The 20,206-nt window shown below is 35.8% G+C and overlaps 4 protein-coding genes across 5 annotated transcripts in view; 2 read left to right on the top strand and 2 right to left on the bottom strand.

Annotated features, from left to right (window-relative positions):
- Positions 1-4,614, top strand: part of LOC118269160 (venom carboxylesterase-6) — a 30,385-nt gene extending 25,771 nt beyond the window's left edge. The window contains exons 6-10 of the mRNA XM_050700497.1: positions 435-603; positions 1,469-1,653; positions 2,953-3,103; positions 3,515-3,635; positions 4,274-4,614. Coding sequence (XP_050556454.1) covers positions 435-603; positions 1,469-1,653; positions 2,953-3,103; positions 3,515-3,635; positions 4,274-4,472 — 825 coding nt within the window. The 3' untranslated portion in view covers positions 4,473-4,614. The remainder of the gene's footprint in view (positions 1-434; positions 604-1,468; positions 1,654-2,952; positions 3,104-3,514; positions 3,636-4,273) is intronic.
- A 4,487-nt stretch (positions 4,615-9,101) lies between these two features.
- On the bottom strand, positions 9,102-11,434 carry LOC118269145 (B-cell receptor-associated protein 31). The gene has a single exon (XM_035584088.2). It carries the CDS (start codon positions 11,231-11,233, stop codon positions 10,559-10,561), a length of 675 nt encoding a protein of 224 aa, XP_035439981.1. The 5' UTR covers positions 11,234-11,434; the 3' UTR covers positions 9,102-10,558.
- Positions 11,435-11,914: 480 nt separating this feature from the next.
- LOC118269162 (dynactin subunit 2) lies at positions 11,915-16,936 on the top strand. The gene is made up of 9 exons (XM_035584117.2): positions 11,915-12,081; positions 12,156-12,358; positions 12,879-13,014; positions 13,356-13,462; positions 13,796-13,915; positions 14,192-14,267; positions 14,758-14,916; positions 15,285-15,381; positions 15,791-16,936. Exons 1-9 carry the CDS (start codon positions 12,046-12,048, stop codon positions 15,970-15,972), a joined length of 1,116 nt encoding a protein of 371 aa, XP_035440010.1. The 5' UTR covers positions 11,915-12,045; the 3' UTR covers positions 15,973-16,936.
- A 1,235-nt stretch (positions 16,937-18,171) lies between these two features.
- LOC118269161 (60S ribosomal protein L27) lies at positions 18,172-19,962 on the bottom strand. 2 transcript variants are annotated; one of them, XM_035584114.2, is made up of 3 exons: positions 19,807-19,962; positions 19,221-19,450; positions 18,172-18,393 (listed from the first exon to the last, which is right to left on the bottom strand). In XM_035584114.2, exons 2-3 carry the CDS (start codon positions 19,437-19,439, stop codon positions 18,208-18,210), a joined length of 405 nt encoding a protein of 134 aa, XP_035440007.1. In that variant the 5' UTR covers positions 19,440-19,450; positions 19,807-19,962; the 3' UTR covers positions 18,172-18,207. The 2 variants fall into 2 exon arrangements, with proteins under 2 accessions (XP_035440007.1, XP_035440008.1); XM_035584115.2 differs by having other exon boundaries at positions 19,801-19,835.
- Positions 19,963-20,206: the final 244 nt, after the last annotated feature.

Here is a 20,206-nt window from a genome sequence, read left to right as displayed (position 1 = left end):
ATGCATTTATTTCAGTCAACAGGAGTCCATATTGTTAGTATTACAATAACTTATATCTAGTGTTAGTAGCATAAGTAGAAAAGAGCAAATAAAAATAAACAAAGTAGGTAATGCATGAGGACGACCAGGCAGGAAAAGGATTTCTATCTATCCTATTTCTCACTTCGACCATTTCGACCAATAGCCTTCAAAAAAAGTCAAAGCATTTATTTCAATTAATCCTAAATTAGGCACTTTTGAAACGTCAAATTGAATTGTCCGTCAGTCCGTCCGTCAGTGAAACTAGGCGCTCGTTCCAAAGTGTTGCTTCGAATGGAGAAGGACGAAAAACTCCATCGTTACTCTTTTAAAAAAAGATTTTTACAACATATCTATTGTATAAGTACATATTATAATAAAGCCTAAAAATAATCCTGAAATACCATATATTCCAGGAATGGAAGGTGCACATGTTCACGCCGTTCACTCCAGTGGTGGAGCCCCGAGGAGTGCGGGAGCCGTTCCTGCAGCAGTATCCGTACCACGCAACTAGAGGCGGCCAAATGATGAACGTGCCACTCATTGCTAGTGTCACTTCCGAGGAGGGATTGTACCCAGGTGCCGGTGAGTGTCAGAACTTTATGAGTCTCCAAATGTTTCTTCTGTCTTCTAACATCTTACCAGATTATGGTTTTAAAAATGGATATTTAGTAATACGAGCACATTGTTATCATCTGACCATCAATAAAAATCCATATTAAATTCAAACGAGAATGTTATCTAGTTTCCAATTCTTCTCACATTTAGCAGAAACTATAGAACACCAAAGTCAAAGTCAGTATTATTTATTTCAAATAGATCGGGAAGGCACTTTTGAACGTCAAAGTAAATATTGCAATATTAAAAATAAAATCTGTCTGTCGATCAGTACCTACTCTAGTGAACCTGTTTACTTGTTCCAAAATGTAGATTCCTATGGAAAAGAACGAGCAAGAAACTCCATAGGTAACTCTTTTCCAATCAGGTACACAATACAATTCTTGGTTACATTGTTTCGTTGGTTCAATTATGTGAGAACTGAAATACTCTTTCAAGAGCACTCGTTCATCTTTTTACATCTCTGTCAAAAATATCAACATCATCATCATCATCATCAGCCGAGACACGTCCACTGCTGAACAAAGCCCTCCCCTTGGTCCTCCAAAAATATAAAACAAATTAATTATTATGTTATCGGCTTACTCACGTATTGTTTTGACGAGGAACTCGACTAGTTTCAAGCCATGCTAGAGGCTCATATTCATGAGCAGCATTCCGCGACACACGACGCGGCGATTGTCGAAACAATACGTGAGTAAGCCGATAACATAATAATTAATTTGATTTATATTTTTGACAGAGATGTAAAAAGTTGTTAGTATGTCTCACGAAAGTTACAATAAAATTATAAATCAAATTACTATCTTCCACTTTCCATCTCCTCTTCCAGTTTACCAACAGTCACCAGACCTACTGCCGGACCTCGAAGCCCACTGGAACCAGCTGGCTGCCAACATCTTCGAGTACAACGACACCCTGCCTCTCAACCGTCGTGACGAGGTTGCTCAGAAGATCAAGCAGCACTACCTGGGAGGCAAGCCCGTTAGCCAGGAGACATTCCCACAATTGATCCAGGTAATGAGCCATAAGCCTCTTCTGTGAGTTATTCATCAGGTTAAATAAAATTCAGTTCTTTGGCGAATGTAAGACCATTGAGAAAGAATATCCTTAAATCCCCATGGAAACATACATGTTAAGTTCCAACTTCCTGGGTCCAGTAATATGTATTGGACCTTTTTTTGAGAGGGGGAAATCCTCCAAACTCCTCCCGCCTTGGGTGAGAGGGAGTGTCAGACTCTTACTGACTAAAAACCACCCCGTTCCTTCTCCTGCTTTGAGTTGGAGCCCCGGTAACCTGTTACGTTGTCCGCAGAATCTATTAGTGTACATTTTCTATCAATCATCAGTCAATTCAGTCACTCCGTGAAGAAAGAATTTTATATGCCATATTAACATTCTTTTCTATCTCAGCCTTGAATTTCTGTTTAGTCATGGACCAATAATAGTAAATTAGTCGATAGTGTACCTTAGTTAAACCTGATTGATTGTATTGCCGACGAACACGCGACGGAGCTTGCGACATAATCCCGTGAACTTCTAATTAATTACCTGCCGATATACAACCCATTATGTTATTAACTAATTAATCATAGTACATAGAATAAGTTGGTATATATTTATTGATTGATTTCTGGTCTACTCTGGGTGACATGAGACACGTTTAAAAAAAATACGAAAGTCCTTACTACTTACTACCTTAGGACTAAACTGATGACACGAATTATTATGAATAATTAAAAAAAACGGGGGGAACCGCCTTAACTTTCTTGAACGCCTCCTTTTTTTTAAGTCAGGACATATTTCTTAAACATGCTCCTAAGTCTGAAAAATACTATGCTGAAAACCGCATCCATCATCACTGCATCAATCAATCGGTTCAGCCAAACGCGAGATAATCGCGTACAAACATACATATACATACAGGTCAAATGAGAACCTCCTATTTTTTTTTAAGTCTGTTAAAAATAATAATATAATATGAGATTTCGACGTAATATACCTAGTTAATCCTTTTTATTGTCTGTTGGCAACGTATTGACAAGTAAACCCATTAGACTCTGATTAAAATCTGAATTAAATTTAAATCTGACTGCACGGTTGGTGCGGTGGCTGGGCTGGGCTGGATTCCCGCACGGAGCAACTCTTTGTGTGATCCACAAATTGTTGTTTCGGGTCTGGGTGTCATGTGTATGTGAACTTGTATGTTTGTAAACGCACTCACGACACAGGAGAAAATCCTAATGTGGGGCAACGATTTTTAAAAAACAAAGATTAAAAAAAATATTTAAAATGAAATTCATCCTTCCTTCCCAGGCTCTAAGCGACCGTCTCTTCATGGTGGACGTTGGCAAGATGGCGCAGATCCACGCTGCCAAGTCTGGACAACCGACCTACGTGTATCGATACGCTTTCCGTGGAACCTCCAGTCTGTCCAACTTGATGGCACATAACGAAGAAAATTACGGTAAGATTCTACACCAAAATAGAGTAGATTACTAATTTTTATTTCAATGTCCGTCTTGTAGATTATTTTAAAACATTAGACACGTGTATTTTGTTTTGGTATGGAAACAATTTTTTTCAAAGATAAATTATTGATTTGAAATTTCGCTTGACGTTGTTTCTAGGTACGTTTTATACATAGAAATTACGTATCAGCTCCCTATCCTAAACTTTGATGCGTTTTATCTAAGCATTGTTATCTTATATGACAAAATATGTCTAATATTTTTTAATTACCTAACTGACGGAGTAAATAGATTTTTAATTTTCATACCTCATCATCATCCCTATTCTCTTCATGATGATAGTAGAGCTGAATAAATTATTATGATTAACTACAAGGTTAAATAGACTCCTACGTTACGTTATACAGGTGTGAGCCATGGAGACGACGTGCTGAGCATCTTCAGCTACCCTGGAATGGTCCTCGATGAGAAGGATGCAGCCATGATTGAGGGTCTCATCAACATGATTTACAGCTACTCAACCACCGGGTAAGCAATTAGAGCCAGTCTCAATAAAATATCTTCACAGTCTATATATAGCTTTAGTAGAACCGAAGATAGCAATATTGTTATTGCCAAGTTCTCATATTTGAAAGCCGGGCAAGAGAAACATTAAAAACTAAATATTTAATACATTTGCAAGATGTACAGCTTGTGCTTGCAATTGCAAGTAGTCTAGGACTGAAACAATAACCTAAACATAGGTAACTGACATGAATTGTCTGGAAAGGAAAGTTGGAATGCTAGGAATAGAAGTGAAGAAAAAAGGACAGCCCTCAGTGATACCTAGCGGCTGCTGATTGGTATCAATGAGCTGCTGATTACCTAGCGGGTTACCAGTATTCCGGCAAGAAAAAGCTATCGGACCATCACACATGGGGCTCAATAGAACTGATACCGACCCGGAGCTGCTCTAAAGGCAGGAGTAGGAACGGGGTGGGTTTTAATCAGTAAGAGTCTGAGACTCTCACTTCCCCTAGTCGGGAGAAGTTATCGGATGATTTTCATCCCTCAAATAATCCAGTAAATAAATTATTGACAAATCACTGAAATCTGGTAATCACTCAGTTCAGTTGTGACCCCAATTATTAGTAAAACATATTAATAATCTATCTCTATTTTTTCAGAACTCCCAAATTAACCAACAGTGCACCTGTATGGGAACCAGTGAAGCCTAACTCCCCTGAACTGAACTATTTGGATATCCTGTCTCCTACTCATATGGAAATGAAGGCCTCATCAGATTTTGGACAGAAGGCCTTCTGGGACAGCCTAGGTTTGAACGAAAATGAGAACTACCGCGAGTATCTTAGGGACGAACTTTAAAAACTGTTTTGATAATGTAAAAAGTTCGTACTTTTTAGGTTGTGTATATTTCGAAGATTATTGTTCGTTTTTTCTACTAATTCAGATGATGAATTTTGTTTTATTGTGTTCAAGAAGGAAAAATAAAAGACTTTTAAAATTATATATTGTTTTGTTTCCCTTTTCCCCCCTTCATCCATTTTACAAAATTATGTTTATGTTCAACATTCCAAGTGAACCTTTTACAACAACTGAAAGTAATATGCAATCAATTAGTACACAAGTAATAGTCAATCATCCTATTATCATCATATCAGCCACAACGTGTGCACTGCTGAACGGAACATAGGCCTCCCCCAATGAAAAATACCTAAAACCTATAAACTGTCAATGCCACATAAACATGTTTTTAAACTAAAATAACATTGGACTGAGGAAAACACGCATACATCCTCATACAGCCTTGACACAGCGAACAATAAATATCATTTCACATTGGATTATTGGAATAAAAGCTAGATATAAACACTTCACAATGCTTTTTGAAATGTTCGATAACATCTATCGACAGTTCCTGCAAAGTTTTGTAGCAAATACCGATATGATTTTTGAAAATCTATGTAGGTATAAGTTTTTAAACTGACATGGTCACTGGTAATATCATTAGAACTTAAAACGGGATACTTTCGCGTGACGATCTCCGGCCACCGTAAGTGCGGATCTGCGGACGGCGAGCAAGGGCGTCGCATTCTGCGCGCGCCTCAAAAAGCCAGACCACCACAGATGGGGCCCAGTAGGGCTGATGCCCGATCCAGAGCTGCGGACAACGTAAAAGGTTACCGGGGCTCCGGCTCAAAGCAGGAGAAGGAACAGGGTGGTTTTTAGTCAGTAAGAGTCTGACACTCCGTCCCTCCTCGCCAAAGGCGGAGGAAATCATTGGATGATTCCCCCCTCAAAAAAAAAACGGGATATTTTTATTTTATTATTAGTTTTTATGAGTTTCCGATATTTTGGCACTGTTGCAAGCGCCATCCGTGATCATGACTCAATGAACTGAGTTCATGCCTGATCTTGGCACCATTATACCCAATGATTATAGGCATGATTACACCCAATATGCTCGATTGGTGCAGTGACTAGGCAACCAACTGGTTATGAAAATAAGAAAATGATTAATTTCACAAGAAAATTTAATATTGTTGAACTCATGACGTGTCAAAACTCTCGTGTAACAAAAGATAAACTAGTCTATGTTAGGTACATTAGGCACATTCTAAGAATAGGGATGATGAAATGAGTATGAAAATTATTAACAATCTATTTAGTCCGTCGGTTAGGTAATGAAAAAATAATACAGACCTAATTTTTTTGTCATATAAGATACATACTATAAGATATATGAGATATATACTTATAAAAAATCAAATTAAATAAAAATTCAAGAGTGGGAGCAAATACGTCATTTTTACGTTTAAAACATACCTAGAAGTTACGTCACGCGATATTCAAAATCAATAAATATATCTACGAATGTATTTGTTTCCGTAAGAAAATAAAAATGACGTGTCTAATGTTTTAAAATAATGTACAAGATGGACAATAAAATATGAATTAGTCCTTTACCCTATTGTAATATTTTACTACTAGCCACATACATTCTGTGTGCACCTCTACCTACTCCTTCACTTAAATTAATATAGGCTATATATAGACTTAAATTATATTATGCCGTAGATAACAAACATAATTAATAGATCCAGGTACCAAAAATAAACATTTGAAGTTGATACTACACCTACAAAGTTAGTTTTGATCCTGAATTTGAAGCTTCAGCCTTCAGGGTTGAAATATCAAAGATATATTAATTACGTCTATAATTAAACGGAGATAATTACGCTACACCCTCGTCAGTGAAGTTTTAATTTAATTTAGACATTCTAGTAATTGGTCTGTCTAACTATTTTAATATTAATTTGAAAACGATGTATTTGATGTTCTGTAATTGTTTTATGATTGACTCCCACTGCTCTGCTCTATCGACCCTGTTCCTTCTCCTGTTAAGTCCGTTAACCCGTTTAATTCTTCCACGGCTTCGTATCGGTACTCCTTATCACTCATCACCCTGGGAGACATATACGCTGAAAAGTGGGTATCTATACCAATATTATACTGAAGAGTTTGTTTGAACGCGCTTATCTCAGGAACTACTGGTCCGATTTGAATAATTCTTTTTTTGTTGGATAGCGCCTTTATCGAGGAAGGTTATAAGCATAAATCATCACGCTACGATCAATAGGAACCGAGAACAGCGGGTGAAACCTCGCGGAAGTAGCTAGTTAGGTATACCTTGAATATGTATACCTCTGCTAACCTCTTCGGGAATAAATACTCATGACGTTTGACGTGCATATTTCAAGAATTATTGAATTAAAGTTATAACCTTCGAACTTTGGACTCGACGACTGTTTACAAATAAAAGGTCAATGGTCCATTCGTTACCGATTAGCTAATGATTAATGGATTCGATTAGATATCGATATTTAGAACAAATATAAATAACTCTATCGGTTGAATTGATAAATTAGGGAGAGAATAGGAGAATGTGATGGAAGCTAACGAATAATGATGTATGGAAGGATTGTAATTAGTATTAACACTATTCTAAATAGATTACTACTTGGCATGCTCTTTACACTCACTGATTATATTCTCTGTACCATCCAAGGTTGGTACCACACGCAGAAAATGCCAACAGCATTATGTCCAACCATGAATTTATGTGCATAAACCTGTTAAATAAATAAATATTAGGTAACTAACTAGGAGACGCTCTGTGGTTGCTGTCCACAAACACGTGTTTCATGTACTTACATTTTTTACCCAAAAAAAAATATGCTCATAGAGCTCCCTAGTCCGGGAAAACGAAGGAGATTGTCAGACTCTTACAGACTAAAAACCAACCCTATGTCTTATCTCATGAGCTGCGGACTACCTAGCGGGTTTACCCGAGCTTCGGCTCAAAACGCAGGAGTAGGAACGGGGTGGTTTTAAGTCAGTAATAGGTTAGAAGTCATTAGATGATATTCCCCCGTTAAAAGAATGTCCTATCTCATGTGTAAGAGAAAGAGAGAAAGACAAATTACCGCAAACTCCTGGTAGCGCGTTTTTCGTTGATTTATATTATTTTTCATACTTTACGTTCCTACCTAGGTAAGTAGCGATAGTAGATATATCTACTGTTATATCTAGGTTCAATGCTCGGTGAACGGTACCTACCTATGCATAGCAACATACGTTCATAATTTTACTAAATACTTATGTTATTCTAAATACCTATTCTACTAAATATCTATGTTATATTCTAATAATAGACGTCCTGATAAATAATTTGAGTTTGAGTTTGAGTTTGAGTCTGATTAGATTTGTACAAAGTCTAAGAAAATGTTAATCTTAATCGCGTAAATTGAATAGACACCTAGGTCCAGTTGTACCTAGACTGCTGCCTACCCAATTGTCTGGACTGGTGTTTAGTAACCAACTCCTAGTAGGACTACTACACGACTCGCATATTAAACACAAAGGTAGAAGAACGTGTGACATCACATACCTAACATTACACTACATTACATCATGTCTTTTATTCCCCGAAGGAGTGGGCAGATTCGCAAGTTTATTTGGGTAGGGGCAGTTAGAGGGTAGAGGGTAGTCGATTTGATCAAGATTAATTTAAAAATTTACTTAATCTACTAACACTCAAACGACAGAGACCTGTAGCTGTGTTAAGTACTTATTATGTAGATTTTTGAAGACTGGCAACGCACCTCTTGTTTTTGCAAGTGTCCCTAGGCGGCGTTGGTCGCTTACCATCAGGTGATCTGTCTGCTCGTTTGCACATAAGTAATCTATAAAATATACATATACCAAATATGATTTGAGGCTTATGTAGGATTGACGACCTTAGTTTGACATAAAAACCGCAAATATTCCACACAAAAAAATCTATTCTTAGATAATTATTCAGTCATAATCTTCGTAATACATAGCTAAACGATAACGTGTTCAGAAAATAAATGATTCGACTATCCATACTCATACTCATACTTATGCATCGTAAGACTAAAGTCCGACTATTATCAAAAACCCACGTACACCTTCCGAGTATGATTTCACAATGCAACAACTAACAAACTATTTCATCATGCATGTAAATGATTATTTATTTATATCATGACATGATCCACTATGAATCATAATGTAGTTGTGTCTAAAAATAGAATTGACGTTTTGGCAGACACACAAGCCAGACCAGACGCAATTTTAACTGATACGGTGTCTGACCGTCTGTGTCTGTCCATAACAATCGGTCAGATCTTAACTCTGATTTAAATTTAAACTCAGACGTTGACTGAGCGTGCTTAATTATAATACCTTTCGGGATTGGCAGATAGACGCGTTGTTTTTATATTTAAAATATTTATAGTAACGGTAAAACGGAGTAAATAGACACATAAAAGGGGTGAATAGATGCTAGAACATTTCCCCAACATCTATTCACCTCTCGAATTCTATTCATCCTGTTTTACGGTATTTCTTCGCCAGTTATGTTAAACTCAAGGTAGGTAAGATAGAAATATCAATAAAACATTAAGATAAAAATACAAATTTATTTCGAAGCAACACTGAAAATAGTATAAGAGTACAAATCACAAACAAACCCTCTTGCTAGACTACCCATAACAACCCGACCGAAATTATTTATAGCTATACAAATTGTAAAAAAAGTTTAGTTTAGTACATTTACCACAAACACAGAATGAAAAAAAATGCACATGCGTTTTTCTAATAAACGACCTTCACCCATATAGGGTAAAAAAAATAAACCGTTAGGCTAGTATTATGTCAAAAGGTCATTGAACCAGTGTCCGCCATTGCAAGTAGGTATTTATTTTTCACCTCTGCTTTCTATTTATTCAAATGTGCATTACTCTACCTTAATGCTCTATGTCTGTGATAAATTAAAAGGTTGAACATTCCACAAACATTAGAAATTAACATAAAATAGGTAATATTATATTGAGAAAAATTCTAAGCAAAATGCCTATAAGTCAAAAGCCGCGAAATTATTTCGTCATTGTAGTATAAATTTTCTGTGCGATCTAACGAAGTAAGCCTTGGAATTCTTGAATGACGAAATATGCTAAACATATGTTCAAAATAGGCAATGTGAGATGACTCATCATTTATTTAGTTAAACCGGTAATTATGTACTTTGAACTTTGGTTCTTAATGTTCAAGGCAACCAAAGACAATCTAGTTAAAGCAATAATCATATTACATAACAAACATTCACAAAAGGTATGTTTAGGGTAGATTTAAAAAGAAAACAAAAATTTTATGATTTCATCGACATTGCAAACTGGTTTATATTACAATAAATTATGCATTGCTTGTCTTTTTAATAAAAAATAAAACAAATAAATTAACAATTCAGACTTTTTGCTATACAAATCAACTTACATAGTACCTACTTATCATTTTTATGTTATACAAAAATACCTGAGAAGTAACATGTGCACAAAAAGTGCTTTAGAAAGCATTGAATATTCATTCCACTTTCATACAACAAGAATTATATAAATATCATTGATCAACCATCTGTTTAGCACATGGCATTACATTTATAATGGAATCTAATAATTGATTAACAGTGTTACCATAATTGTATAGAAGCTATTATTTTACGTTTTAAATGTTTTGGTGTAACAAAAATAAATGCAAAACATTACTCTCAATAATGCCATTAGTATCTAATTAGTTGTAACAATAATTATGTGGACATTAGATTATTATCAGATTAGTTATTAGGTATGTAAACATTCTCCGATGACCAAATTTTATAGACCTTACAACAAAAATTAAGGCAACCTATTCATAGATCTAGTATAACTGGAATCACAATTACATCATTGCTTATTTTGAATAGAATGATGTCAAGTATGTTCCCAAGTTGTTCATTTAGCATTAAACAGTGATGTGAAGACTTGGTAATTAGAATTGGACTTTAAACATCACTAACTTATCAGACCATGACTTAACAACGGACAAATCTATTCATCCTTCTTGGAGTCACCTCCACTGGCTACTGTCAGCTTCTTCTGTAGTTTGCTGTGCTCCTCAGCAAGTCTGTCATACTCCTTGTTGAGGCTCTCAGCCTGGGATTTCACAGCTTCCTTGTCCTTCTTCTCTTTGTTCAATTCCTTCTCCAGCAATGTGATTTTGCTCTTCAGTTCATCTAGCTCTTTCTTATTCTGCTCGTCACCGGCGCCAGCCTTTTCCAGAAGGTCCCTGGCAGTAACTGTAGCGCTCTGCGCTTGACGGAAGTTAGCCTCGGACTGTGCCAAAAGAGTCGCCAACTGCGAAATCAGTTGGACCAACCGGCGAATGACTACCAGCAAGAATAACGCAAACCCAGAAATGTAGAAGTTTCTCTGAGCACGGAACAGCCTCATGTTACCTTGCATCTCCGCGTCCAAGTGCTGGTGGTCGGTAGACTCGATGTTCGAGTACTTCTGCATCTCGCGGATGGCATCGAGAAGGCATAGTACTAGCACTCCAATAAGAATTAAAAAGTAAATAGACGCTTGACCACTTATGTAAGCGAGGAATTTTGACTTGAAAAATCTCTGCCATTTTGATGGACTTGCGATCGGCAATGTCAAGAGGAGCACGATTGCGATTTCGGCGTACAAGAACGTCGCGATGATGGTCCACTGTAAACTCATTGTGGCACTTTGTAAATTCTACTCTTACAACAAAAAAATCAACAGCTACAATACTAGCAGCAGCACAACACGGTAAAGAATCAACTAAAACAAAACTCAATGCGGTTTAAATATTAAATTATCGGTGACTAATGAAAATGACTTTTAATGACGTATTGTTGAAAGAAATAATAAATGACGTGTCTCAAACTTATAAAGCAGCCCACTCACCTTTCCAATACATAGACTAAAATAAAGATGAGAAGAATTTACCGCAATTTATTAATATATTTTAGTACGTATTAGTAAAAGTTTATATGTAAAAACTTCATTAAATACTAATATGGAAACGTTAAACGCTAAATTAAAATGTTAAAGAGTTATCATCTGTTTTTATCACTCTAATTAAGAACTTGCTTTGGCGACAAGTATTACAAAAGTAGGGAATCTAATGAATGGGTAGACTTATTTTTTTAAATTTGTTACATTTCTGAACGAAAACACGTTCCTTTACGCATCTATACAAGTCAGCGATTTTACAAAAAGTTAAATCCTATCAAAAACTGAAAATAGTATTATTTTCAAAGAAAAAAATAATTAGTAAAGTATATTTCGATTATAAAAAATAGCCTGAAACATTATTCAGTTGAAATACAATACAATAATTTACATTCTTTTTTATTCTATGTTTAATACGTGTAACCAAACGTGTCTGTCAAAAATGACTGCTAATCCAGTTGTCGAGTGACGTCATTTTATGTAAAAAAAATTGTAAATTCTAATAAATTGTCCTATTGATTATAAAATAAATATAATAATTCATAATTGTAACCATGGCTGATCCTAAATATGAAAATCTCCCGGGCATAGTGAGTACAAAACGTCAAATCAGAAGAACATTATTGATTTTGCTTTGTGGTGCTCAATATTTTATTTTTCTCAGGCTTACGACCAACCTGATGTTTATGAGACCGGTGATTTACCGGAGGCCGACCAGCCTGACCCTACTGAGGAAGAAGAAAATGAATGTATTGAGCAATTGCATTTATCTGTGAAAGATTCTTTCAACAAGTTTAAAGGGAGGTTTTTAACTGGTGCTGTTGACTTTTCCGATAGACTGAGCCGAAAATCTCGAATTGGATATAGGTAAGAAAGAAGAACATTTCATTTTTATAGCCAATCACTAAAGCAAGGGCACAAAGCCATTCAGCCTAATCTGTCATATATTTTTATATACAATGTGATAGGGGCGAGACTTCTAACCCGTTAAGGCTGAATTCTACATCTAATTTTATCGACAAAAGTCCTGGGTCGAAGGGGTCGAATCCTCTCCCCCTAAAAATTATGGCTATTTTAATATTTTTATTACTTTTTTTGATATCAAAGGTTGTATGCGTCGTAGAAACAAAAAAAAGACGACAACCGGTAGCTAATAACCTTGGCTAACTAATTCATTACTTTTTTCATATGTTTGATAATGTTTTGGTGAGAAAAAAGATCATTTGTGAATTATTCTTACCGAAAAAATCACTATTTTTCAATATTTTCAATTAGGGGTTCAACCCCCATATTATTTTTTTGACCATAAAATTGAATGTAGTACTCAGCCTTAACGGGTTAGAAGTCCCACCCCTATCACATTGTATATAAATTTGGAATGCTTTAGGGCTGGAGAATGGGAATTGGCAGCTGAAGGAGAGCCAGAGACTATCCTAGAGCGGTACAACAGGCTCCGTTGTGAGTTCTCAGAGTTACTTGAACAAGTGGCAGAGCAGCAGAACAAAGCTACTGAGAGTGAAAAGGTAAGAACAAAGAAAGAAAGATTATAAACTTTAAATGTCATACACACAAATCAAGAGACGAAGCATGTATGTGACTATGTGGAGTTTAGATAGATGTCCCTAGGTTTGTGGGCACCATTTCAGCAAGGGCAAGCTGGGTTTCCAATAGTACATAGTTCCTAGACCTTATTCAGAGCTCTTTTTGTGTTGTAGAGAAAAGAAATTGAAGCATTTGTTAACTAAAGACTGAACAAATTCAGTGCTTCTTTCTGGTCTCTCTCTGTCTCTTTGAGTATTAGTATTTTCTTTCCTTTTCTCTGGCAATAATATAGTTACAAATTAATTTTAATAATTACTTTCAGGACGAGTACACGAAGCTAGCAGTTCAAATCAACTCAACAAAGAAATTACTAGAAGAATTAAAATTGGAAGAGGGAGAACAAATTGATCCCAAAGCAGAGAAGTTAAAGTAAGATATTTTTGATTATAAGTATTTGTATAAAGCAGTACATGGTCCTTGATAAACATGAACCTTGCAAACTGTATGTTCCTTTTTTACGTATTTATGACAAGGGAATGGACGAAGAGTCTGTGGAGAAGTAATACAAATAGAATATAAAATAACTGTATTTTCCAACTTGACTTTTGTATGGAGATTATAAATCATACCAGATTTTGATACAACTCCTATTATTATGGCAAAAGTTTAGAAAATAAACCATACTTTTTTACAGTGCTGTTTTTACCAAGTAATTATCAATATGTAATTAATATAATAAATGTTTCTTAATTTTTTCTACAGGGAATACTTATCAAGTTCCAATAAGAAGACAAAGCAGGGAGAGGTGGCGACTGCCCACCTGAAGCTGAAACCTGAAGTCAACCTGGCATACACCACTCGGATAGCGCAGCTTGAACATAGGTATGGAAATAAACTAACTTCGCACCTAGCTTCACTGACAGACAGACTGATGGACAATCCAAGTATAAGTTTCAAAAGTGCCTAATTGTGCATAATTGAAATAACTTTCTGACTGACTTTGAACATATATTACACTGTTTTACACTGCCTTATTTGCCACCCTTCATGCAGCTCATAAATATGATTCCATTTCCCTTTGTGGCTTAAAACTAATAATGCTTATATTGAAGAATTCTTGTGAGTTAATTATTATCTTTCTTTGTATTTAATTCCTAGGTTACACAAGTTGGAGCAGGCAGCGGGAGTAAGAGATGAAGAGGCATTTAGGAGACTGCAGGCAGCTACGGGACAGGTTTGTGAAATGAGTGTTTCATATAAATAAATGATTAGGTAGAACTCTTGCATGACTGATGACAGAGAGACAAAGGGTTAGCTAACCACTGGCTGTAAAAGAAAAAGTATATTGTTTCCTTCATTATAACGTAAAGGAACACTTAGATAGAATTCCCAGCCCAGCCAGTGACTCGAGCCATCATGCTCAGGTGACGGCATTTGAGCTGCCCTTTTGCGCTGTGTCGATTATTTATTTATTTTATAAATAACTTTCTTGTTTGGTCTGCAATATCTTGTAATGGTGCAAATAAAGGAGGATGCAAATCCTGGTCCCACGTTTCACATGTAGTGTGGATACTACCAGATTTCACAGAAACTCTGGTATCATCCCTTATTACTGGAAATACATTCACTGTTTCACTATGCACTGTGGAGAAAAATGACAATTCACTATAACTAATTTTTAGGCAAAAATTCAAGTTTAAAACTTATTTAATGTGTATTTCCAGGCGACACTATGCGGCGCGGCGGCGTCGCTGGCCGCCCAGACGTCCCTGCTGCGGCCGGCCGAGCTCGCGGCCGCGGAGGCGCGCGTCACGTCGCTGCTGTCCAACGTCGACGCTCTGAAGGCAGCCGTCAAACCTGCCGACCCTGAACTGGATGCTAAGGTACTTATTGTTTGTATAAAACGTGAAATTACATCACGCCATTTATTTTCCAATTTCAGTCAAAGTCGAATAATTTATTCCGATTAAACCATAAAAAGATACTTTTGAAATGTCAACAAATAAAGAAATAAATAATAGTCTCTCAGTCTGTCCGTCAGTGAAGCCAAAGCTAAGTTGTTCCAAAGTGTAGCTTCGAATGGAGAAGAATGAACAAGAAACTCCATTCGTTACTCTAAGCTTATACACAATTTCAAAATCAATGAGTATTAGGAAACAAAATCCACTTTCCCAAAGCAAGTTTGGTCTTTCCTATTAAAGTACTATTGTTGAGATGTATGTTATTTATAATTAATTGTTTAAAATTGTAGGTGAACGAGCTGTACAAACTACTGAAGCAGATAGATGGTATATCACATTCCGAGATCTTGGAACGCATGGAGGCACTGGAAGCCTTGCACAACCAGGGTGAGTACAATGCAAACATACACGTTATTGTTTTATTCATTTATACTATACAACATTCAAATACCTACCAACAGGTGATCTGATTTGATATTGTAATGTAATGGCAAGGTAACTACCTCCTGAAACAAGCATTGCCTAATTTAGGAGACAGAGCTTAATGTAATTTGGATGTTGGCGTAGAAATAAAGAATTATTATTGATCATGAACACACCATCAAGTACCTGTAAATCTTCAAGAAAAATTAAAAAATCCATTTTAATAAGCTGGCAACGCACTTTAGTGTTGCCAATGTCCATAATCACTGATTGCTAATCATCAAATAGTTTACTTGTTCGACCTTTTTCCATAAAAAAAAAAATGTTTTATAAATTAATGTTCAACGTGTTTATTTTTATGTTTTCTTCACAGCGAGTAACTTCGGTAAATCACTGACGGAGTTGGAAACCCTGCAGACTACGATAGCGAGTGGGGTGCAGAACAACAAGGAGCTACTACAGGGTGTTCAAGAAGTGTTCGCACACAACGTGGACAGTGTCAACAAAGAGATCAAGAAGCTAGACGAACGGATCTCGAAGCTGGCCGCGGCGTGATGAGCGAGTCTCGTGTTGATACTAAATCGAGAAGCTTGTCGATGAAATTAGTCGATTGTAGTGGTGCACCTCTATTCTACCGTTCTTATCGATTTACTTGAATCGATTGCTGAATGTACTCAAATCGATTTTGTTTCTTTAGTTTATTTTGAAAGAATATACCATGACAATATTTTCTTTTTTAACTATTTGAATATCTATTATTTTTTTGCATTTTTTCGCAATAATTTAGTCGACAAACTTATCGATTTGAAACAACACTCGGTTTATTGAATGCTCTCGAATGATTACAATGTTATAAAACAATTATTTGAGAATAACTTTATCACCATTTTGTATGATTTGCTCATAAATACGTGCTATACAATTGTTACCGCTATTTCTTGTAAATAACGCGAAAATAACTTACTCTTTACCGTACAAATCTGGTATTTTATTCAGCAACTAGGAACAAACTAGTAAATTGTTTAAATTCAACTCTAAGGTCATTGAAGTAGAGCTCAAATTCTAATCTTGGCTTACATACCATTAAAAAAAGCGATTTGCAGTGTGCAATATTTGTTTGAGCTTATGAATAAATAAAATAGTATTGTTGATAGTCTAATGCAGAGTTTCTACATCTAAAGCTCTTTGCACTGAAGTAACTATTCCCAGTTTTGGGAATATGGCTTGTAGCCCAATTAGGTTAAATAAATGTTTATTTTTATATTCCAACTGATTTGTGACATAATTTCTTAATAGTCAAAGGTCAATCCTACGCACGTTCGTAGGAATTTCAACTTAATTTCATTCACCAGTGCGTTTATTTTGCGGTTACATAAATAATACGTACGGCATTTTATACTGTGTATTATTATTTCAATTATTAAAATGTTCACTAATTAATTAACTTCTTGTACGTTATCTATAAGAATAGACTGCTTAAGAGAATATAATTTATTTAAATAAATCGATTATGTAGCTATGTTTCTTGGTTTCATTTTTTACCCACAAAACTTCAAATCAAATTAATAACAGCAAGACAACGGTCTCCTTTAATCTGCAGTAGCCGGAACGCCGAAGACACAAAGTGTTTTCTATTTGTCTCATATATTGGCAGACAAGAGGTTAAGGAGGCCGCTGTCATGGTTTGGCTTATCTAGGCTGCTAATAGCAGCCATGCTTAAGTTACTTGCTAAATCATCAACCTATAAGTGGCCATTACTGACCAAAGGCCTCTTCTCACATGGAGATTTGAGTACCACGATTGCTGAATCCTGACTGGCGATATCAATTGCCTCACACTGGTTTTCCCCTGTATCGTGGGTGCGTTTAGGAACAACATACAAGTTCAAATACAAATGACAATCAGAACCGAAACAACAATTTATAGAACACACATAGAGTTGCTCCGTGCGGGAATCGAACCCGCTACACGTTGCGTGAGGTTGCCCAGCTATCGTGCCAACCGTGCAGTCGCAATTTACATATAATTAGAATAGGTTAATTAATTAGACTGGGTTTCCTTACCGTTTGTCAGTTGATCCAAATGGATCTTAGAAAGTATATAACTCGGAGTCACATAGGTACTTAGTTTCATCTCTTACCATGCATAGCATTACAATGGACGCACAATACGCATATTGCGAATCCACGCTACGAAAGAAACATAATGGGGTCCTCCCAGAAATTAGTGGACCCAAGCTGAAGCAACTCCTGCCCTTAATAATCTCTCAACTGATTTGACACAATATTTGCAGTACTGTAAGATTTTATGGTTAGATAGTAGTACTGAGTGCACAGCTTGATGTCACACTCAGGGATATTACTAATAGATGATTTCTAATAGTCAAAATCTTTCTCTTTCACTAATAACAACATCTAAATAAAGAAGTATAACAGAACTGTTGTATTACTTGGTAAAATAATCTAAAAAATCACCCTTATGTACATTATACTAATAAATTGAAGCAAAACTTGCACAGCGGATTGCAATGCAACCTCATGCCTTTATCCCAAAAGGGGTAGGCAGAGGTGCACAATATGTCACGTAGTACCACTATACAATGTACACCCGCTTTTCACCATTTGTGTTTCAAGTCCCATGTAATAGATACACATCAGGTTATAAAATCAAGATGGTCTTATACCATCGGAGTCAACATCCAATGCTAATTCAAACAATCCTACTCTAAACTAGACAAAAATGAAACAACTATATCATTACGAATGTAATGTTTTATTTTTTAAAATTACTTAGAACCTAAGCTTCTGGAAGAACCACTTGTTCTTTCCGCTCTTGTATCTCTCTTCGAAGCGCACTCTTGTGTTGAAACGGAGCTTCTTGCGCTTGGCGGGGTCTTTCAGGTCCTTTGCGCTGAACTTGTCGAAGCTGAAGTCAACTGAGTAGCGAGTGGGCATCAAGTGATTGTAGTTGACAACCTGAAACAATTACAGAACTATGTTAGTATCATTGGAAATATGAACAAAACTTGGGCATGTTGCCTAACTCTATTATAAACCTTATCAAAAAGGTTTATTGTCTTTAATTCATAATAATAGTTTTGTAGAATTAGTTATTTCCGTATACTAGCTTACAACTATTTGATTTTTACTTTTATGGTTGATGAACCATATATTATTACACTACTGACTTAATAAATTATGGTTTATAAAGTCTAAATACCTAGATCTGGTAAGTCATATTACACTACTGACAATGTGCAAACTTTGCTATAAATTGCTTTGTCACTCTCTCTCGTCTCTAAACTAAGCTACTATACTGTTGATCATAATCTAGGATTAGAAAGAAACATTACAAGATTATAATTTAGTAAAAGTATATTCAGCTAATTAAGTTTATGAGTAATATTTCAAGAACTCTGCAAATAGTGTTAAATTAAATCATTAAGTATCTGTTTAGCAAAGAACAGTGTACATATTCAATCTATATTATGAATTATCTACAAAACAAATTGTAACCAGTTCAATAGGGGTTAGTGTATCCAACATTGGCACTAAAATTCTATTGAACTTCTGTCCAAGTTGGTAATATAGTAAACATAAACACAAAGCACATGGGATGTATTCAAGTTGCCATAAATACAGGCAAGATAATGCACATAACGTATCCTCACATTTATAGGTTAGGATGTAGATCAATATGCCTGAATCAGCTAGGTACATTGCTACACTATTATCAACTGATGTTTTATCAAAGTATCACTTCAATAACAAAGTTTTTAAAGTGTAATAAACAGAGTACTCACCTTGACGAAAGGCTTTACTTTGGATCGCTTGTGGATTTTGTTTTTGCCCATCCTCTTGTGCACTTTACGGGGATACCTGTCGATGCCGGCGACGAAAGCGTGTCCGTAAGGCTTGTCTGAGGTGCCTTCGTCGTAGTTTTTGACCACGATCGCCTTGCGGCCCGCGTACCGGCCACTGAGGACCAGCACCACTTTTCCTGGTTTCATAATCTTACCCATTTTGGGTGGATCTGGAAACAACAAAAACTAACCTTCAAAACTTGTGTTTCTGTATATTATTATATGATACAAGCCGCGAATCCCTATCAATTATCAAGTGTGTATCAATTAACACTCATTACAAACTAGCAGAGTGTGTATTCACCAAGTAATAAGCACAAATAACTCGACAACCACCACAAACTCTGTGTACAACACGAACTTAGAAGTTACAGTATTTATGATAATTTTAAAGGGATTTCAAAAAATATGGGCACTATTCTATCAAGGGGTTCACAATTATGATATACGTGTAGGTTTTTATTCAATTTCTTCCCCAAAATCACAGATTTTTATGGATATTTTTATAAAAGTTTCTAACACTCACATTCCCTTTACCCGTCGACTGAAAAAGAAACTGTGTTGCTAGAGGAAAAAAGATCTCTCTTTGACAGTGACATTTCCTGACCGCGTTATGATTATTGTCAAAACGCGTAGGATAGCGAAAAAATAATATTACTAAAAATAAAAAAATGTTCATATAATAATATTTTAATCTAAAAAATATTCGTTATAAATTTATTTTAGGAAAAGATCATTTAAAAATTTTGAAATTTCGGGTAGGAAAGATAATTTTTTTTAGTCGATTTTTGTTTCAATACCGGTTTTTAGAATTCATAAGAGCTGCATTAATTTTGAGATCTTCACTGCTTCTTCACGGATTGCTAAATAGGTGGGGTCGGCAGAATATCTACTTATATTCCCACCATCATAATTTCACAAATTTT

Source organism: Spodoptera frugiperda, chromosome 2, assembly GCF_023101765.2.
Source record: "Spodoptera frugiperda isolate SF20-4 chromosome 2, AGI-APGP_CSIRO_Sfru_2.0, whole genome shotgun sequence".
NCBI classification, from domain to species: domain Eukaryota; kingdom Metazoa; phylum Arthropoda; class Insecta; order Lepidoptera; family Noctuidae; genus Spodoptera; species Spodoptera frugiperda.
Note: the sequence above shows the minus strand (reverse complement) of the source record. Positions and strands in the feature narration are given on the sequence as shown.

Coding starts and splice junctions, on each gene's coding strand:
- LOC118269145 (XM_035584088.2), bottom strand. CDS start 11,233: ATGAGTTTACAGTGGACCATCATCGCGACGTTCTTGTACGCCGAAATC.
- LOC118269162 (XM_035584117.2), top strand. CDS start 12,046: ATGGCTGATCCTAAATATGAAAATCTCCCGGGCATA. Junction 12,359..12,878: donor AAATCTCGAATTGGATATAG/GTAAGAAAGAAG, acceptor GGAATGCTTTAG/GGCTGGAGAATGGGAATTGG. Junction 14,268..14,757: donor TGCAGGCAGCTACGGGACAG/GTTTGTGAAATG, acceptor GTGTATTTCCAG/GCGACACTATGCGGCGCGGC.
- LOC118269161 (XM_035584114.2), bottom strand. CDS start 19,439: ATGGGTAAGATTATGAAACCAGGAAAAGTGGTGCTGGTCCTCAGTGGC. Junction 18,394..19,220: donor AAGTAAAGCCTTTCGTCAAG/GTGAGTACTCTG, acceptor TAATTGTTTCAG/GTTGTCAACTACAATCACTT.